Raw genomic sequence first — 18,026 nt, 5'->3', positions numbered from 1 at the left:
TCAAAGGCTACTACAGATATTCTCATGAAGGACTTATATAGCCGCTCAAACGACGTTAATCCCAACGTTAAGTTCCTAGAAATTCAAGATGCATATGTGGAAGCCTCAAAACTAAGATTGAAGGTATTTCGCCCAAAAATTAGCGCTTGCTGATACGGACGGCTAGCTGGAAACATGAGTTTACGTAGGTCGCGGGATAATTCAGGGTCCACGCATGCATGTTGATGCGGGGTGGTGTGAAGTATAAATGTTGGCTAGCCTCGAGACTACAACGTTGGCTAGCAACAACCACCACAAAAATGCAAGTTCTTTCGATTCCGGACCCCCTCCTGCACCCTATGTCACAAATCAGAAAATAATTAAACAAGTTATCCTTACCCTGCCCCAAAATCTTTCGATGGACGGAGAGAAAGTTTGTTCAATCCAGGAAGAGGACCGATATCAATCCCAACCTACGGAGAATCATTACACCCCTGGTAGCTTTTCTCTATAAATTTATATTAGTTCGATCACTTCCCTCGATTATATATACCCAAAGAATACCTACAATCGATCAATCAATCAAATTTCAAGCCCGACACGAACCCCCACTCTAAACCTCAGTCCCGCCTTTATCTCTTTTTCTATAAATCACAAATTAAAACTTTACACCCGAAGGTTCACCCGCGGTCTAAACTCAAAAGACCACGACACCGATTCCTCCAATCCATCTCCGCAGATACCTCCGGCCAGCTCTCATACCAACCCGGTCCCAATGGCCGGTACGCCGGAAACGTATTTGATCGAAATACATTATTTGGAACTATGTTGCCATATGCACTGGGTATCGGCCAAGATGAACCGTGGATTGAAATGATGGGAGCCTGGTGATACGCAGGTGATGGATAAACGTGGCGTGGAATTCTTTACGAATTGGAGGAATAGTGTTTCTTCTTATACCGCAGGAGGAACCGGCTGGGGTTGTAGATGTACCCACCGCCGCTGTGAAGGATTTTAAAGATCTCAGCAAATGGTTGTCCGGTGGAGGGCTGAGGAGCAAGAGCGGTGTTTTGGTATGATTTGATACTTGTATTCAATAGCATCGTGGTATCTGTAAAGTAGCCAACAGGATATTCTACTTGGCCAAGCATTTCCATCCAACTTTGATATCGAAACGCACCCCAAACCGATGTGAAAAATACAACGTCCAAAAAGCGCGTTGCACGAGCCAAGCTTTCCAATTCTAGATCTGGATCACATCAGATCCAGATCTAACACAACCTAGATCTTAAACCGGCCAAGAATGTAATTAGCTCTTACCCCCAGGCTTTGATATCAAAGTACCAATAGGTACCTAGGTACTTATGCAGTGTCTACCAAACATCCACCGAGCAAGTGATATCGAACAATGCATAGTGTATACTCTATCTAGGAGACAGACCTGCATCAAAAACCAAAGACAGCAAACAATAAGGAAAAAGGTAATATACAGTAACCAATAATGCCGCACGCATAAAACAAATATACAAAGACTCCCAGTCATCGAAAAGGAAACCGCGCCCAAGGATGGAATCCGAATATAACCTTTATGCCACCCATCCAATCACCCACCATAACAAACCCTACCTCCTCCCATACTTCCCCCCGCCCTCCATCTCCACCCCCCCATCCTCAACCACCAACAACTCCTCCGCATCCTCCTCCACAAACTCATCCCCATCCAACAACCTCCCTTCCTCCTCTTCCTCACCTTCCAAAAACCTCGTCTCCGCCGCCACCCCCCCAAATATCCCATTGAAAACCCCCATAGCCCTCCCCGCAATCCCATCCCTCCTCTTCTTCCCCCCCTCCTCATTCACATACCTATTCCCCCCACTTAACGTCCTCTCCAACTCCTCCTCCACCGGATCATCCAAATACTCCCCTCTATTGCTTTCCCCCATATCCACCTCCTCCCCTTCTCCACTCCCCGTATCCCCCCCAGCAGCATTGTTCACCACCCTCCGTCTTTCCTCGGCCTCCAACTGCCTCGCCCTCCTCACCGTCCTCTTATAGATAAACCACCCGGTCCCCATCCCCAACACCGCTCCAAGCACCATACTCCCATAGTTCAACGCCTTGGTCGCCGCATCCATCTTCTCCCCGGTCTCCCCGAGCACCTTCATCTGATGTCCAATAAACACATGAATGAACAACTTCGGACTCGCCACCGCCCCTGCAACCGCAAACTTCCACGCACTAACAGTGGGGAACGTACTCATCGCTCCGTTAGAAATCGAATACGGTAAAGGACAGAGACGGATCATGCAGAGGAGTTTGAGACCATCGTGTTTTAATGTTAATGATAACGCGGCGAAGCGTTTGTCAGTCGAAACCATACGATGCGCGAAGGATCGGAAGTAGTGACGACAGGCGAGGAAAGCGGCCGTGGAACCTACTACGGTGCCGGAGGCAGCGATGTACCAGCCGTGAGGGACGCCGTAGATGAAGCCGGCGAGGGTTACGGAGGTGGAGTAACCGATCATGGGGGGGAAGGCGGAGATGAAGGTCCAGGTGAAGAGGATCAGGAAACCATAGGGGAGTTCGCTAAAAACAATTTCCGTTATATCAATATCGTATCGAAGGAATCGGATATGGGGAAACATACGCCCACCGATCAGCAATAGGCGAAAACCAATGAAATATAGCTTCATGGTAAATAATCCCCAACAGTATCCCAATATTTACTATAGCTATTCCGGTACATCCAATGATCTTTTGTGCTAACGTTAATTTGTTCCAGTACTGATGGGCTTGACGTTTTAGTTTCCAAACGTTGTTAAGGAGGTTGGAGGAGGCGGATGTGACGGATGTGGTTGAGGAAGAGCGGGAACGTCGACCGCTGCGTGTCCACGTTGGCTGTGAGGTTGAGGGGGTCGTAGGGGGTGTGTAGAGGCTGCTGCGGGTGGACATTATGAAGTTTTTGGAGGATGAGGCGGTTGGAGACGAGGTGAGATATGTCGCCGGTGGAGGCGATGCTGGGGAAGTAGCAGCAGCAACAGCAGCCCGGGACGAAACGACTTTAAAGAACTAAAAGCCAAAAACCATCGGGGTAGCCGGGTATGTATTCTTACGATCAGAGAAGATGGAGTATGAGATTGATAGTTCGTGGGGTATTGTAATCCCGCCCGCAGGTGACGTCTCGATCCGGGATACTGACACCAGGCCAGGGCTTAGCTGCTGACGAAACCAACGGCCACCTAACTATCTCACTATCGGTCGGTTCGGGTCGCAAATGTGTCCGCGGGTGCCGTTGGTACGATCTATCCAATATATATCTCTTAGAAAGTTGGAAAAGAAGTCTACCGACAACCAGCAACGGGAAGAAAGATGACAGAAATGTAACAGCCTTCCAACGAAAGGGGAAGCAACCCCTGCAGGAAATCTGTAATCCCGCGGGTTGTCTGGGGTTAAGTTTTGGGCCAAAAATAGTCGGACGGAAATCTTCACACCACTTCCAATTCCAGAAAAGAAATCCATAACTACAGATCAGCTCGAGAGAATAGTAGCATTCCAGGTTCATCCAAAATATACATCGAAGGATTTTTTAAAAATATAAAAAATAAAATAAAAAATATATAAAAAATTATCAGTTCAGCCCTCGTATGCCTCTGTAAGGAGGGTAGTGATGTTAATGTAAGAAACAGTCCACGATAACTTTTTCTTTTTCATGCATGCCAATGTGAACGATAAGAGATAAAAAATAATAAAAATGATGTCTTCAAAAACGGACAACAGAATGAAGTGAAAAGAAAATGCAATGCAGCAGATGAATAAATACCATGCATGCCACACGCATTTCGCATCGCCCATCAACGTAAAAATCCAAGGTGTACCGATGCAAGTAGTAATATAAAAAGAATACCCAAAGTCTGAACCTCTCAACCAAAAGAAAGACCGCGAAAGGAAAGATCGAAAAAGAGACGGAACCCGTATAAAAAAAAGCAACAAAAAGCCAACGACATAGGGAGAGGAAAAAATGGGTCCATATTATGTAGACGCTCATGAAGTAACCGTACAAAGGAAAAGGTATACTTGAGTAAGTAGCATCGATAAGACTGTAAAAAAGGATCCCTTCCATATAAACCCAGGGACATCAGAGAAAAGAAATAAAAAGAAAAAAAAGAAAAAAAAAGAAATAAAAAAATAGAATCGAACGCCATACCACATATCATTACATCCTCATAGCTTCAAAGAAAAAATAATAAGTATTATCCGAATCGAAGAGGTAGAGAAAAGTCGCTGTCGAAATAAAAAGACCGTACGACCGGGTCATCGAATTATTTTAATATCCAAACCCGCCGCGTCGGCCTCTCCCACCGCCAACGGGACCACCGCCACCACCGGCCCGCGGCAGCTCAAAGTCGGGATTGCTCGCTAGTATCTGATCCTGCTGCCGTGGTGGCCGCCTGGGATCTCTATTCGGCAAATTAGGAGCCCCCTCGCCCTGCCATCGAGGGTTAACACCCCTCTGACTGATGCTCGTGAAGTGGCTGCTAGTCGACATCGCGGGACTACGCTGGCCGGGTTGCAGTTCTTCGTAAGAGCCGCTGGGGTCTTGGTAAGCTACATTATTGCTCCGTGGTTCCCGTTGGGATGGTGGAGCGCCACGCTCTTCGCGTGCATCTGGTGGGTATTCAGCGAGTGCCATGGTTGGTGGCGGGGTATATCCGGGTGTAAGAATCGCTGGAATAGTAGTTGGCTTTGGTGGGTTGTCAAAGCGTGGATCAACATCCTCGTAGTAATCCTGTGATCGTCGCGGTCTTGGAGGGGAAGATGGGTGGGCGGGTTGTGGAGGGGAAGCAGTGGCAGGTAGTTCGACAGGGAGCTCTGCCAGAGGACCCTCCGGCGATTCCTTGTCACTGGCGGCCCAAGCGGTCCTAGGCGGTACATATCTAGAAAGCCGCGTTAGTAAGAATCCGATTGACTTGAATAAAATGGAAAAGAACATACTCTTCTTGCGAATACTTGCTAGCAGGGCTTTGAAGAACCGGACTAGGAGATCTGTTCCGCCCTGGGTGTCCAACCGCTGCCGATCCGACAGGGTCCATGGTCATAATCGGAGCCGCATCCATCTCATATGCATCGTATCTGATGTTATTATTGTTGTTATTCTGTTGAATTTCAGCGGGGAGGGGCGGTGGAGAGGCGTATCGCGGGTTTTCAGCCTGCATATACCCAATGTTGTCGGGAGGGGGGATTTCATTCGTAGGTCTTCGTGGAGGTGGTCCGTAGAGTCCGCCTTGTTCAATCGGCGGTGTCTCGATAGTTGGTCTTCTCGGTGGTGGTCCGTATGCTCCACCTTGTTCGAAACCCATCTCGTTCCCTCTCGGTGGCGGTCCGTACAGATTATCACTCTCAAACCCAGGAGTCGGTCCTCTAAAGTCGGGCCCTTGGTCGCCAGGTCTCATAAAGATCGGTGGTGGGCCAGGTCCGATATATGGTCTCTCCTCGACCGAATTCATCGATCCGTTAGGCCCTCCGACATAAAATCCGTTCGGTCCACCACGTCCTCTGAACGACGGTCCTCCTCTGGGTCCCATGCCCGGTCCACCTCTGGGTCCCATCCCACCTCTTGGTGGGCCAAATCCACCGCCTCTGGGGCCCATACCACCCGGCCCACCTCTACCTCTCATCGTCGGTCCACCTCTCTGCGGATATCCACCCCTTCCACCGGCACCCATCATCATTGGCACCGGTGGAGTTCCGTGTCTATCAAAAGACGAAGCAGGTCCAAAACCGTCGGAGTTCATAGTATGATTCGATCTCTGTCTGTTCAACGCCGAGTTATACTCCGAATTTTCGGGGTCACCGGGAGTCGGATGTCGCGGAATATTGGGATTGAATCCACCAGGACGGTCCGGGTTAGGGAAAGCGGGTAGGTCGTTCGGTTGAGGTGACTGTCCGCGAGGGTTGAGGGGTGTCCTATCGTTATCAGTGCTGGTCTTGTGGCTGGTCACATCAAAGGTCGCAAATTCTGGGATCTTTGGTTCACGCATCATGGGTGCTGGTGAGGTTCCAACGGCGGTTGTGGAGTTGTTTCCAAAGTCGGATTGGTTGTCCCGTTGGTGGATGGCGGCAGCTCGTTGTTCGCGGAAGGCATCACCGTTCATTTCGGCGTTATGGGCAATTCTGGCCTTCTGGGCGGCTCTGGAAACGACAGTGCGCCTCATGGCACAGGTCATGATTCCTGCTGTCAGAATGCATATCGTAGCGGCAAGGACGAGCCAGCCGCCCCATGACAGGTGTGGGATGAAGAGGAGGATGTCGACGAGGAAGGCGAGCAGAGTAACCAAGAAAGTGGGAAGAGCGAAAAGCAATGTCCCGAGAAGGTATTTGGGATTGTTAGAGGGACCGTGAAGATGAGAACAAGCCGCCAAGATCATGAGAACGAGGGTAAAAGCAGCAGCGATCGGGTGGATGATGAGAAGGCTTGAAAGGGAGTGACGGGCATTGGATGGTAAAGAAAAGTCGGTCCTGGTCGGGTCCCTCAAAGCGGTATCTGCAAGCCATCACCAAGTTAGTCTTCTTTCTACCGAGAGCCATGCGATCGGATCGCCAATCGCCAAACAGAAAAACAAAAAAGTGCTGACCATGCGATCGAGAGAAAAATAATGCATACCAGGATTGTAACCAATCTCAATGGGACTACATTGGTCGCCGACACAGTAACCAAAGACACCGTAAGAAACATTCTCGTAGGTGGCGAGGGTGATAGGTTTGATGATGGGGACGGAGATGACGCTGATAAGTAAGAGAGCGAAGGCAGCGAAGAGCAGGATTGTGAGAGGAGTTGCAGCTCGAATCATGGCGGGAAGATGGCAGACGCGATCGGCCGGCCACGTTTTCTATCTCTTCTCTTCCCTTCCCTAGACTATAACTATTTGGAAGCAATCGCCGTCGATGTCTTTGTAGGTATTTTTCTTGGAAGAATAAAAAAAAAAATCGGTCGGCGGGTCGGGTCGGATTCGAGGTAAATAGGACGGACGGCTGCGAGAGATCAAGGTATATTTCCTCACAGAGGAAAAAGGATACCCAAACCCTCCCCGAATACGGTTATCCTACTTCCAGAGTAAAGGAATGAAGACGGCGACAACGATGAACGAGCGGCTGATGAGGTTGTTGATGAGAGAGGAGGCGGTGGTGATGGAAATGATGAAGGACCCCTAATCGAATCTTGAGATGGTAAGTTTTGCGACTGAAAGAGAACCTTAGTTAATATTAACGTCCAGCTTCAGAATCGGCACCATTTCTTTTTTCTCTTCCCTTCAAACGGCAACGTGAACCAAATAATAAAAAAAACCTCGTGGATATGTTGATTAAAAAGAATGAATGTCCGGAAAGAAAGATAGGAACAAGATATGTGAAAGTATGTAAATAAAAATGCAAGATGTGAGAAATGTAAAACGAGAAGCTAGCAAAAGTGGCGCTGGGGCTTGGACTGCTTCTGCCGCAGCCTGCACATACACTGCCAAGTATCGAAATACCTGACTGTAACGCCTCACAGGATCTCTTCTTCAAGGTCTTAAAATGGAATTCCCATGAGAATTATTTGTCTAGAATATAAGAGATTGCATTGAATTCTAGAAGTTCTGTCAATTCATTCTTTCAGACATTCCTTTCTTCTCTTCTTCCTTCCAGACTGTATACCATCAATCTCCCATGCTAGTCTAACATTACTGCCTATTCTCCCCGGGAGAATAGTAACAGGGTCAAACAATCAAACTTTATACTCAAAGGAAGGGAGAAGGGAGAAGGAAGGCCGAAGGAAGCCAAACAAAAGGAAAGAAATTATCTTCGTACCATGGCATAGTATCTCATATTCATGATCACACCATCATATCCCCACACGACCAGAACTTATATTGGGACTGATAGATCTAGACACTACTGATCATGATAGAGAGGAGTAATCCCTCCAGCGGAGATACACAGTGCAGCGCATGCATCGCTAACATTACATATGCTATGTCACTTTTTCATTTTCTGATCTTGAAGAGAAGAAGAAGAAAAAAGAAAAGAAGAAGAACCTTCCCCTTGTGCTAGCCAACCCGATCGCATGGGGCAGGTTAGATCAGCCGTTAATACAAGGTCTCACCTTCACCATTCTCTTGTCTATTTCACAGTAAAAGTACTGCTGTTTCGCAAAAAAATGGCAGGAAGTAATATAAGAGGCACAGGCTCGGAATGGGTAGTATAAACCCGGAGTGTAACATGTTACAGTTGGGACTTTCTCCCACACGTTCTCTTACTATACCACTGTGCCGTCTACCATCTGAATACATCTACATATATAAGAGCTACAACATATGTACATACGCTCCATCTATTTTAAACATCGATCATCTGCGCATACCGATACCATACTAACCAACCAACAGCCACCTCGACGTCATATCTCCACCACCAATCGTTTCACCCAAAAACCATTGGTTCCAAACAAAACGCTCAAGCTTTTTTTTTTTTTGCCTTCCTAAGGCTGATTTCACAAAGACTGGGTTTAAGCTTAATTGGCCGGTTCGACTCCTCGTTTCGATTTCAGACAGAAAGATGACGAATACTCAGAGGCGCGGGTGGCTAACGAATTTTGCTTGGCTCGTTTCTTGTGTAATTACCTGCGGATGTTGATATGATTTGTGAAGTTATTGAGAAAGTTCATGATCGTGAATTTACCTGGGTAATGCGTCCAAATCCACCCTCGTCAACAACCATCCAGATATCCTCGTATTTCATTCCCTCCATTCCAACCCAACAATCGGCTAATATAAGATTTTCCCCAACCCCATGGTCCAAAAAATTTCACATCTACAAACAAACTGCAGGCCAATTCCCTCGCATACAGAGCATATACTGTGTGCTCTTTGTGTGTATAATAAAACAATGAGCAAATTATTCACCCATCCCATGTCCACAATCCCTCCTCCCAATCTAACTCCCCAGGCAAACTACTTGGTGAAGTATCAAACAGACTCCCATGTTCGCACCCCAGCAGAAGAAGAAAGGGAAAAAGACCTTCCAGAACCGTCCAGGTCCATACGACCATGGTGGTCAATTAATTATATGCCAAATGGTACTATAGATGAGTGATTCTTCAGACGATTCAAACAAAGATCTTTATAACCGATACGGTGCAGATGTCTATATCCAAGGTCTACCCAACATGAATTATGTAGAAACCGATTAAATCAATAGATCGATCAGTCAATCGGGTCGTGCATGGGTGGGGTATCAATTATCTGCATCTCGGGCGGTCAAAGCTCCCTTCTAGAACCTAACGTAGATTTATACGCTCTTATCGTACCGGAAAGAGTATGTTTATTGACCGATCGATACGGTATTAGTCTAGATTTTGAATTTTTTTCGTCGTATAATACTATATTGTAGCGTTCAATACGGATTAAAATGATATCGTTCGAGAATGGAAAAACACCGTTCAGAAACACCACTTTATCATTACCGGCATAAACGTAGGAATATTACTCGGAACTTCAGGCTGAACGAAAGTTTCTATCATAATCAAACTTCATTCTTTTCCATTCTTCGTAGATAATTTTATAGAAATATAAACATATAAATTTTTCATCATTAACTCATCATATATATAGGCATCATAAAAACGGGGGCAAGTAAAGAATAAATACATCCTCCGGAAAGAATAATAAAAAAGAAAAATCCAACACGAAGCTTTGAATGAATATACAGGTATGGGTATAATGGTAATATAAACAGAAAAGAAAATGGGTATACAGGATGAAAACTATAAAAAAATTAAAACTCCAACTATAAATATAAAAAAAACTACTATATATACTAATACTACTTGAAGAAAGAAAAGTCCAGGTAATCCAGTGTACTCAAGAGATCCAGGAAGAAGTGGTTGTGTGGAGATCAAGATCAAGGTCCAGGTCCAGTCCAGGAATTAAAAAAAAAAAGTCCAGGAATAAAAAAAAACAAGAGATAGAGAATTCCGAGGGCGAGAGTCACCACGGGCAGAGACCTAAATGTTTTATATATTTCAGTCAGTATGGAGTTTGGGAGGTCCTGTCCGTGGGGACTCTCGACAAACTCGGTCAGATAGATCCAAAGGCAGAAGAAGTTGTAAGTCCAGAGATCCAGGAGTGTAGAATTCCCGTCCGAAAGGTACTATCCCCTACCGGTCCACGCAGGTCGTTCTTCTTCTTCTTCTCTCTTCTTCTTCTCTTTGTTCTTTTTTGCTTCGCACACTCACTCACTCATACTTCATCACAGCAATACAAGACTTTGTAAAAAAAAAAAAAGGTTTCACTATACAGGCCCAGATAAAACATTATCCTTTTTAAGGAAATGAACCTCCAGAAATCTAAACAAAAAGAATCTTTCCAACTAAAACTCCCAAAATCGATCGAACGATGTTATGTCTTTTTCTAAAAACGCCAAAGATATCAAAAGCCGCCGGGTACACATGAAAGAAAAATCCAAGATCCAAGAAAAGAAAAAAAAGGAGCGTCGAGGAATTCCGATAAAAGGCCCAGGTTGAAAGAGTTAAATCCACGGAAAATCCAGGTAAAAAAGTTTCTGTCGTCGATAAAGGTTTGTAGAATATAAAAAAAAGATCCAGAATGAAATACAAAAAGGGGGGTTGGAAACAATATCAAAGCGGTTGTAGGACGAAAAAAAGGATAGATCCAGATATAGAAAAAGTCAAGAAAGAGTTGAAAAAGAAGATCCAGAGGCTTAATCGGTAGTCCAGGGGAAGTTATTAATCCAAGCATCGAACCGGGCTTCGTCCATGATCATACTGTTCATTGATCCGATATCCAGTCCTTGAGCCTGCGCCTGAGCTTGAGCCGCAGCAGAGAAGAAAGTAAATCCAGAAATTTGTTCCTTTGGCGTACTATACTCCGAAGTAACAGACTCAGGCTGCGAGTGCGCAAACGACTGAGCCAGCGATTTACCGTCCATTGAAGTTCCAGGGTCCTGGGTTGAGAAGGCGGTTTGGGCGTTTAGAGTCCATGGTTGAACGAACGATGTAGCAGCAGCGGCCATGGCAGGTGCAGGTTGCGGACCGATCATCCTGGAGCGTTGAGAATAGGCTAGTGGCGATTGAGTCCTGGGTACATACCGGGGTTGCGGGCCATAAAATGGCAGTCCTGTGGTGCTGTGTGGTGAATTAGCCAGGATTGGCGAAGTAGATGCGTCGACAAAGTTTTGATTGGTGAGTCCCAGTCCAGTAGTGGGCCCATAAGCGGGGAGTGGTCCGGGGTATCCAGTGGTAAAGCTACACATTGCTTGCGCAGCAGCTGTTGTGGATCCAGAAAACCCAGCGGGCATGAGAGGGAGAGGTCCATATTGTTGAGAAGATCCAGAGCCAGAGAGGGGTGTGGTAGTAGAGGGTGAAGCACGAATCTTCCGATCCTTGGGGAAAGTCCTTGAAGTATTTGGAGATGTCATTGGTGATTGTGGCTGGGCTCCAGTTTTGTCATCCAATCCAGAGAGAGCAGGTGAGGCTGGTTCGTTTGGCGACTTGATTTCTTCCTGGTTACTAACGGTAGCGGAAACCACGGGAGACGCCGGCTGAGCGGCAGCTTCATCGAGTCCGGTCCTTTCCCGCAAAGCTAGAGTATCTGCTGTCTCCATCTCGATGATTCTAGCGAGGGAATCGTTGGCGACAAGGTTATTGACAAGCCTCAAGAAGCAGCCAGAGATACTTGGTTCCTGGTTCCTGTCCTCCGGGGTGGCAGCACCATGTTTCAAGATAAGGTCCAGAACAAGTTCCAAAGGGTTCACTAACAAAAACAAAACCACCCGTTGCAAGAAACGGGCAGGATGCCATCAGTATCTATACATACCCATCAAGGTGATTGTTAAAAAAAAAAATAGTTCGTAACCGATCCTACCCGAGGGTGGAATGCAATCCTTATTCTTTGGATACAAGTGTTGGTTCAACGACATCCATGTTCCAGTCTTCTTTTGTTGCATCTCCTGGTACTCCTTCGCTGGTTGCTTCCAGCCCTCATCATCGAGAAGTTTGTTCCTAGGAGTTAAAAAGTAAGGAATACCATCCCAACCGAGAAAGGATGTTGACACATCTCTCAAAGCAGGTTCGAACTCACGTAATCTTTGAAATATATTTGTATCTGTGGTCACGCAGATTGAGGTATTTGCGGGGTTCGTTCATCCACCGAGGGTCCGGGTAGGATTCCCTAGTGGGTCCCTCTTGTTCCTCCCCAGACTTTTCCGGGGATTGTGCGGGTTTGGGGTCTTTGATAGTCCGTCTCCGCTTAGTGGGGACTTCTGTGGCGCTACCAACGGATTCTAAAGCGGGGTAACCGTTAGTTTCTACTTCGAAAGCACAAAAACTTCGAAGAACCTCTGTCCCGGGATATCCGGATGCAGTATAAAGAAAGAAATCTCACCAGACACCGACTTTCTCCTCCTCTTAGGAGTCATCGGTAAAGCGAGAGCAGCCGTCTTGCTGACAACTTCAGCACTGCTAATCTTTGCTTCAATCGGTCGCTTCATAGTATTTGCAGAGGGGATTGCCAGCTTTGGCTTTGGCTGCTGGGCCTTTGGGAAGGATCGAGTGTGCGGCACGAAGACGGCTGAATGAATATCTCGGGGTAAAGAGGGCATTTGCAATGCTGCAGCTGCCATTTTATGATGAGGGTATATAGTATGGAATAAAGGGTTTATAAAAGAACAAATAAACAAGGAGGGGGTATCAAGCTATTTTGCAGACGAAGATGGAGTTTCGATATATCGAGTTGGAGATATATCAAGTATGAAGTGTTTTGTTGGAAAATGTGTGTTGGTGGCTGAGGTGAGTCTTATTTTTTCGCCAGGCCAGACAGTAAGCTTCTGGAAGCGAAGAAATTTTTTGTGAAGGAACAGCGAGAAAAACCAATAAAAATGGGGATTCTGGTGAGAGATGAGGTATCCTGAAGCCACGCTGGAAGGTTTGTGAGATTCAAGTGGTTAAAATCTAATCCGCCAGATGTCGAGAGCAGAGGAATGACATAGTTGTGTGAGGTGAGTTGTCAGTACCCCGCTCAGCCCGGTGTGTGCAGCTTTTCAAAATCGCTACCCGAAAACGCCTGTCCTCTCGAACTTCTCCTGAATCGAAAAATTCAGAACAGCCCGACAGAAAGAGTAGGGAGTGCAGTGTACTGCGGATCTCAGACTACGAGAATAACGACGATGCCAGGCGGGCAAATATCAGTTCGCGAACCTCCAGCACGGGTGACAGAGTTGAGTTTAGCGGCTGCTTCTTCGAAGATAAAAATAAATAAAGATGAGTGTCTGAGGCGAGTATTCAGGCTAGGGTATGTGTGTGGAAGGATTAAGAAAAGATCGAAAAGAGATCGAAAACCGTCTTCCCCGTCCGGTTGCTGTGCTTTGTCTTTGCTCTGTTGGCAAAAGGAAGGCAACCAGAATCGTATATCCGAATTGCTATGGATTAAGGCGTATGCTGTGTGCCTATTTGATGTGGGCGTTCTTTTTCTTGCGTGTGCGTGCAGGCGTAAGGTATATAATTCTCTTTTATTCCTTCACTCAAAAGACGAGATTCTATGGGAGTTTGGAACTGTTTCGAACGTAGGAATGATTTCTACCGGCGGCATCCAGTCCTTTTTATTAGCTTTTGAAAGTCAATCCAGAGAGCATAGCCAGAGCAAGTATCCACCGCCCAAAAGTAGTGTGCGTGGCCTATTGTCATTGCACTCCCTGCGGGAAGCATGGATGACCCCTCCCGGTACAAGGCCTGAGAGGTCTTAGGAACTTGGGCTCTCAACACGGTTCGCTAAAGGCAAACCTTGGCTCTTTTCCATTTGCTAGAATATTCGGATGATAAACTAAAAGAAGTGCCAAATTCTCGACATCGCAAAAGACGTCAACATGATGTGTGTGACTACTGAATCCCCAAATAGACATCCTTCTACCTTACTCCCTTTTTCGTCCCGCTTTCTTTCCATATCCGGGAGGCCCACAGCCTTTCTCCTGTGGTTGATTCGAAGCTCCTCCCAAGATACCCTTAGCAAACGAAACCAATGGATGGGCGAGCTCGGGCTGAGCCGAGCTAAAACTAATACCCCATCCGATCAACTGATCTCAAATCCATAGCAGAAAGTCCATTAAAGCACTCATTTAGACAGTGCCTCGTACCTGCCCTATCAAGGGCAATTCTGTTGGACCGCACAAGAAAAACAAGTTTCGGTGTCACAAGAGCTTAAAGAGGGTCCCGGCGCTAAACCCGAGATCTTTATTTGAGGCTCCGCTTTGGGGCTTGAGACAGCCACAGTACAAAATCCCCAATGCATTTAAAGAATTCCAGACATATGTAACTAGGAGTTTCGGCTAGCCCAAGGGTGAGGTCACGAAGGACATCGGGTCTCAAACTTTGAATTTAATCGCGCGTTGAACGAACCGCAGCCCGCGAAATGCGCAGACGCAGACTGCGCTGTACTTCGTAATTCGTGTTTTCATTCCAACCATGCACGTCCCGCATGAACAATAAAGCCGGGGAAGCAAGACTTTAGACCCCGTGAGCAAGAAGGTATTAAACTCGTCGATCACTTTGCTCCTGAACGACTTCTTTGTTTCCCCAATTGCGATTTGCAATTGGCAAAGAAGCTGGTGGTCTGATCTCCAGAATCCGAATTTGGGTCCAGGTGCGCTAAACCGTTCGATCGGATCGATTATCACGATACCTCTTCAACTTCACCAACTCAAATTTCATAAATCTTAGGGGAAAAAAAGAAACGAAACTTATCATTTTGATTCAGGGGAGAACTATTCATGTCCGATCCATCCGGACGGACGAAATACTCTCTAGGTCGAAACGAAAGCTAACTTGTTGGCTTCTAAGTTCCTTTCTTGAAGCTCGAATCAAAATTCAGAAAAAAAGATTCAGAAAAGTTTTTTCTCCAAAAGAAAGTCTCCGCATAGTTTCCCGCTCCTCTCCCTGCAATAAACCTGCAAGCCCCACCAATTAGATCAGCTCGAAATCCCGCAGCTTGCGAATGTTGCAACCTCCTAATGCAACACAACCTCTATTCCTTGAAATTAAAATGGGTCGAAACGAGTCAGCCCACATGCCGGTATATCCATGATTTATATAGGTCAGGAACATAATGCTTACGTTTCGCCACACTCATCATCGAGGATTGACATTTTTTTGAGTGTGCCGAAAATGAAGAGAGAAAAACGTGGGAAAGGAAAGGAAATTGCATACCCGCGTTTCGACAGTTCGTGAGCTCGTCTCGTCTCGTCAAAGGAGATTTTCGATATGGAGGCTGTTGGCTAGATCGGTCTATTCTGCTCGGGTGGGCTGATACTCGGGAAGGATAGGAAGCCGATAAACATAAGTACCGAGTAGCCCCTCTCGAATGCTCCCGGGTCGGTCCGACTCCGTCCTTTTTTTCTTCGAAGTCAATCTGGTATAACATCTCGGCCTTCATAATATTCACCTAACGTCTTCAAAATTTTATCAATCGACGAGCTCGGTAGAGACATCTCGGCCGACCTGACTCATTTGTTACATCCTTGATGCTGCGCGCGAGCCGACAGAACTGAAAAACGGGCTGAAAAGTGGAGATTTCTGATAGGAAAATTTGACAGCCTGCCGTTCTACTCGAATTCTGCCAACAGGAACATGACAGCCCTAATACCGCAGGCCTGGTATCAAAAAGCGAATGCAGTACCTCACTCTCCTTCATCCCTTTATTTCCTTTTTTTTACAAACCACGCAGCTACCTTGATGAGATCAGGATATTCGATGCGGTTAATTAATGTAGCCGGTTCGCGATCATGATACGTACCCGTCGAAGCTATTTGCTATGAAACGCACCGTGCTGAGGCAGACAGGAAATAATTCTACAAGGCTGGATCTTACACTGACTATGCGCCCGGTCTGGTTTCACAGAAACCCTAATACAGACATGCGCTGTGGTTCCACATCCCGTAGGTGTGGAAGCTCAATGCGAGCTGTCAGTTTTCCCAAAATCTTTCAAAGTTGAAATGTGTTCTTTTTTTCATTTTTTATTCAACAAAATGGTTCAATGTATCCCACAAAGGATATATCAAATGACTCGATAACTGCAAGTCTTTGCTTCCTACATTCTTGAAGTACTTGAATTGAGAATAAAAAACAAAAGGCCACAACGGAGGTAAACCCGGCAAGTCTGAAGCACTATGCGCTCTCTGTACGAATCAATGCAAGAAGCCGTAAGAGGCTTGATGCATATATGTATACGTACCCTACCTTGACCCCAAGCCCCTACAATCACAACCGACTAATCTCTATGACACCTTCCCTGCGCCTTCTCATCCCACTATTCTCCCAAACTTTCACTCCGAACTTCCATACCTCCTCCACCCCCACTCTGCCATCCCCATTAACTTCTAGGACGCACAAGTCCGCATCTGCACCGGGCTCCAAGCACCCCTTCACCCCTTCCAACCCCAACATTCTCGCCGGAGTCTTTGTCACCGTCTTAACAGCCTCTGCAATACCAGTATTCGTGAACCTCATAAAGTTATTTAGGCATTCAAGTAAAGTCACACAACTGCCTGCAATCTTCGTGGTGCCCTTTAGTGTCAACACTCCACCTGTCTTTTGGATGCTTTCCCCGTTGCCCCATACGTATTCCCCATCTGGGAGTCCCAATAACGACATTGCATCGGTTACGAGACAGAGGCCGGATGGGTTTGAACGATACGCCCATTTTATGTTTGCGGGGTGAACGTGTACTCCATCCGCTATTATGCCGAAGAATCGGGGTTTTGAGACCGAGACGTCAGCCAATACAGCGCCGGGAATACCCGGTTCTCGCTGATGCGGTTGATGCATCGCATTGAACAAATGCGTGACCATTGAGATATTTGAATTTATCAGTTGAGAGAACGTGGCTGTTGAATGACCTGCAGATAGGATAATATTTTTGGATTCCAATACCGATGGGAGGGATGGCAGGGAGCTTGGGGTAGCAGTTCGGGAGCTAAGGTTATGACCTTTACGTTTGAGTAGAGATTTTGGTTCCCGTAGACGGTTTCAAGTGATTTGAGCCCTTCTGAGGGTTTTTGGAGAATGTGCCGGGGGTGGATGCCATTGCGCTCTGGGTTTAAAAAGGGACCTTCAACGTGGGCGCCTAGGGAGCTGGAGCCGAGCGTGGGGCTGCGAGGGGAAGGTCCTAGGTGGGGGAGAACCTGGAGAAGATATTAATTGTCAAGTTCGGATAGGCCGGTGCATGATGTGCATCTATACCACTCACCTTATGATAGACTTCATTCTTCTGGCTCGTTATGGTTGGACAATAACTGGTTACCCCGGTACTAACGAATTGCCGGTTCACCTCCTTTAGTCCTCTCGCATATTCTTCATCTGTCTTTGATGCATTGCTGAAATCGAATCCATATGCGCCATTAATCTGGACGTCTATAAACCCCGGAACGACTACCTTCCCACGCAGGTCAATCGTTGAACTCGGCTGGATCTTAGAATCGTAGAATACATCTTGCGGCGAGATTATTAACCCAATGGTTGAGTTAATCAGCAATATACCAGGGACAAGGCTGTTATCCACTGGTACCAGACAATTCGTCAGGCGAATAATCGTATCCGTGGGAACGGAGTGGGTGCGAGATGGTCGTGTGGTTGTCATGATCCTTGGTACTAGTCCAAAGAGTATAGTATGGAGAGACAAGGATGGGGTAGTTCTCGGCTATAGGTTCCCTGTACCGAGATCCGAACGAGGGATCGATCGCGATCCTGCGGTTTGGTCTTGGGCTTAGAAACTTGAAGAAGTTGGATTGCGGCTGCATCGCGATAGATAGAAGGATAAAAAAAATGGAATAAAGGAATATAAAACGGGTTTACAGGTTTGACAGGGCGTTAATATATGGTTTCCCTAGGTTTGAGACTGTCTTGAGTCTTCCTCCGAAGCGCTGAATCATGACAGCTTAGCTTCCTGTGCCTCCGAAACTCTACTGTTCATGGCGTCACAGCGTGCACGCGTGCAACATGGCCATGATCG

At 46.6% G+C, this 18,026-nt stretch overlaps 5 protein-coding genes across 6 annotated transcripts; all 5 read right to left on the bottom strand.

Annotated features, from left to right (window-relative positions):
- Positions 1 to 1,601: 1,601 nt before the first annotated feature.
- Positions 1,602 to 2,931, bottom strand: DFL_002082 (uncharacterized protein; the record flags this gene model as incomplete). Its single annotated transcript, XM_067630818.1, has 2 exons — positions 1,602 to 2,565; positions 2,627 to 2,931. 2 exons carry the CDS (start codon positions 2,929 to 2,931, stop codon positions 1,602 to 1,604), a joined length of 1,269 nt encoding a protein of 422 aa, XP_067493423.1.
- A 1,372-nt stretch (positions 2,932 to 4,303) lies between these two features.
- Positions 4,304 to 6,827, bottom strand: DFL_002081 (uncharacterized protein; the record flags this gene model as incomplete). Of its 2 annotated transcripts, XM_067630816.1 has the most annotated exons (3): positions 4,304 to 4,913; positions 4,972 to 6,520; positions 6,641 to 6,827. In XM_067630816.1, 3 exons carry the CDS (start codon positions 6,825 to 6,827, stop codon positions 4,304 to 4,306), a joined length of 2,346 nt encoding a protein of 781 aa, XP_067493421.1. The 2 variants fall into 2 exon arrangements, with proteins under 2 accessions (XP_067493421.1, XP_067493422.1); XM_067630817.1 differs by lacking the exon at positions 6,641 to 6,827 and having other exon boundaries at positions 4,972 to 5,483.
- Positions 6,828 to 10,731: 3,904 nt separating this feature from the next.
- Positions 10,732 to 12,651, bottom strand: DFL_002080 (uncharacterized protein; the record flags this gene model as incomplete). The annotated part of the gene is made up of 4 exons (XM_067630815.1): positions 10,732 to 11,783; positions 11,847 to 12,031; positions 12,111 to 12,312; positions 12,414 to 12,651. 4 exons carry the CDS (start codon positions 12,649 to 12,651, stop codon positions 10,732 to 10,734), a joined length of 1,677 nt encoding a protein of 558 aa, XP_067493420.1.
- Positions 12,652 to 16,276: 3,625 nt separating this feature from the next.
- On the bottom strand, positions 16,277 to 16,843 carry DFL_002079 (uncharacterized protein; the record flags this gene model as incomplete). Its single annotated transcript, XM_067630813.1, has 1 exon — positions 16,277 to 16,843. The coding sequence occupies one exon, from the start codon at positions 16,841 to 16,843 to the stop codon at positions 16,277 to 16,279; it is 567 nt and encodes a 188-aa protein (XP_067493419.1).
- A 41-nt stretch (positions 16,844 to 16,884) lies between these two features.
- On the bottom strand, positions 16,885 to 17,654 carry DFL_002078 (uncharacterized protein; the record flags this gene model as incomplete). Its single annotated transcript, XM_067630812.1, has 2 exons — positions 16,885 to 17,199; positions 17,265 to 17,654. 2 exons carry the CDS (start codon positions 17,652 to 17,654, stop codon positions 16,885 to 16,887), a joined length of 705 nt encoding a protein of 234 aa, XP_067493418.1.
- Between the last annotated feature and the right edge of the window lie 372 nt (positions 17,655 to 18,026).

The sequence above is a fragment of the Arthrobotrys flagrans genome (assembly GCF_004000055.1).
Source record: "Arthrobotrys flagrans strain CBS H-5679 chromosome Unknown unitig_3, whole genome shotgun sequence".
Taxonomy (NCBI): domain Eukaryota; kingdom Fungi; phylum Ascomycota; class Orbiliomycetes; order Orbiliales; family Orbiliaceae; genus Arthrobotrys; species Arthrobotrys flagrans.
Note: the sequence above shows the minus strand (reverse complement) of the source record. Positions and strands in the feature narration are given on the sequence as shown.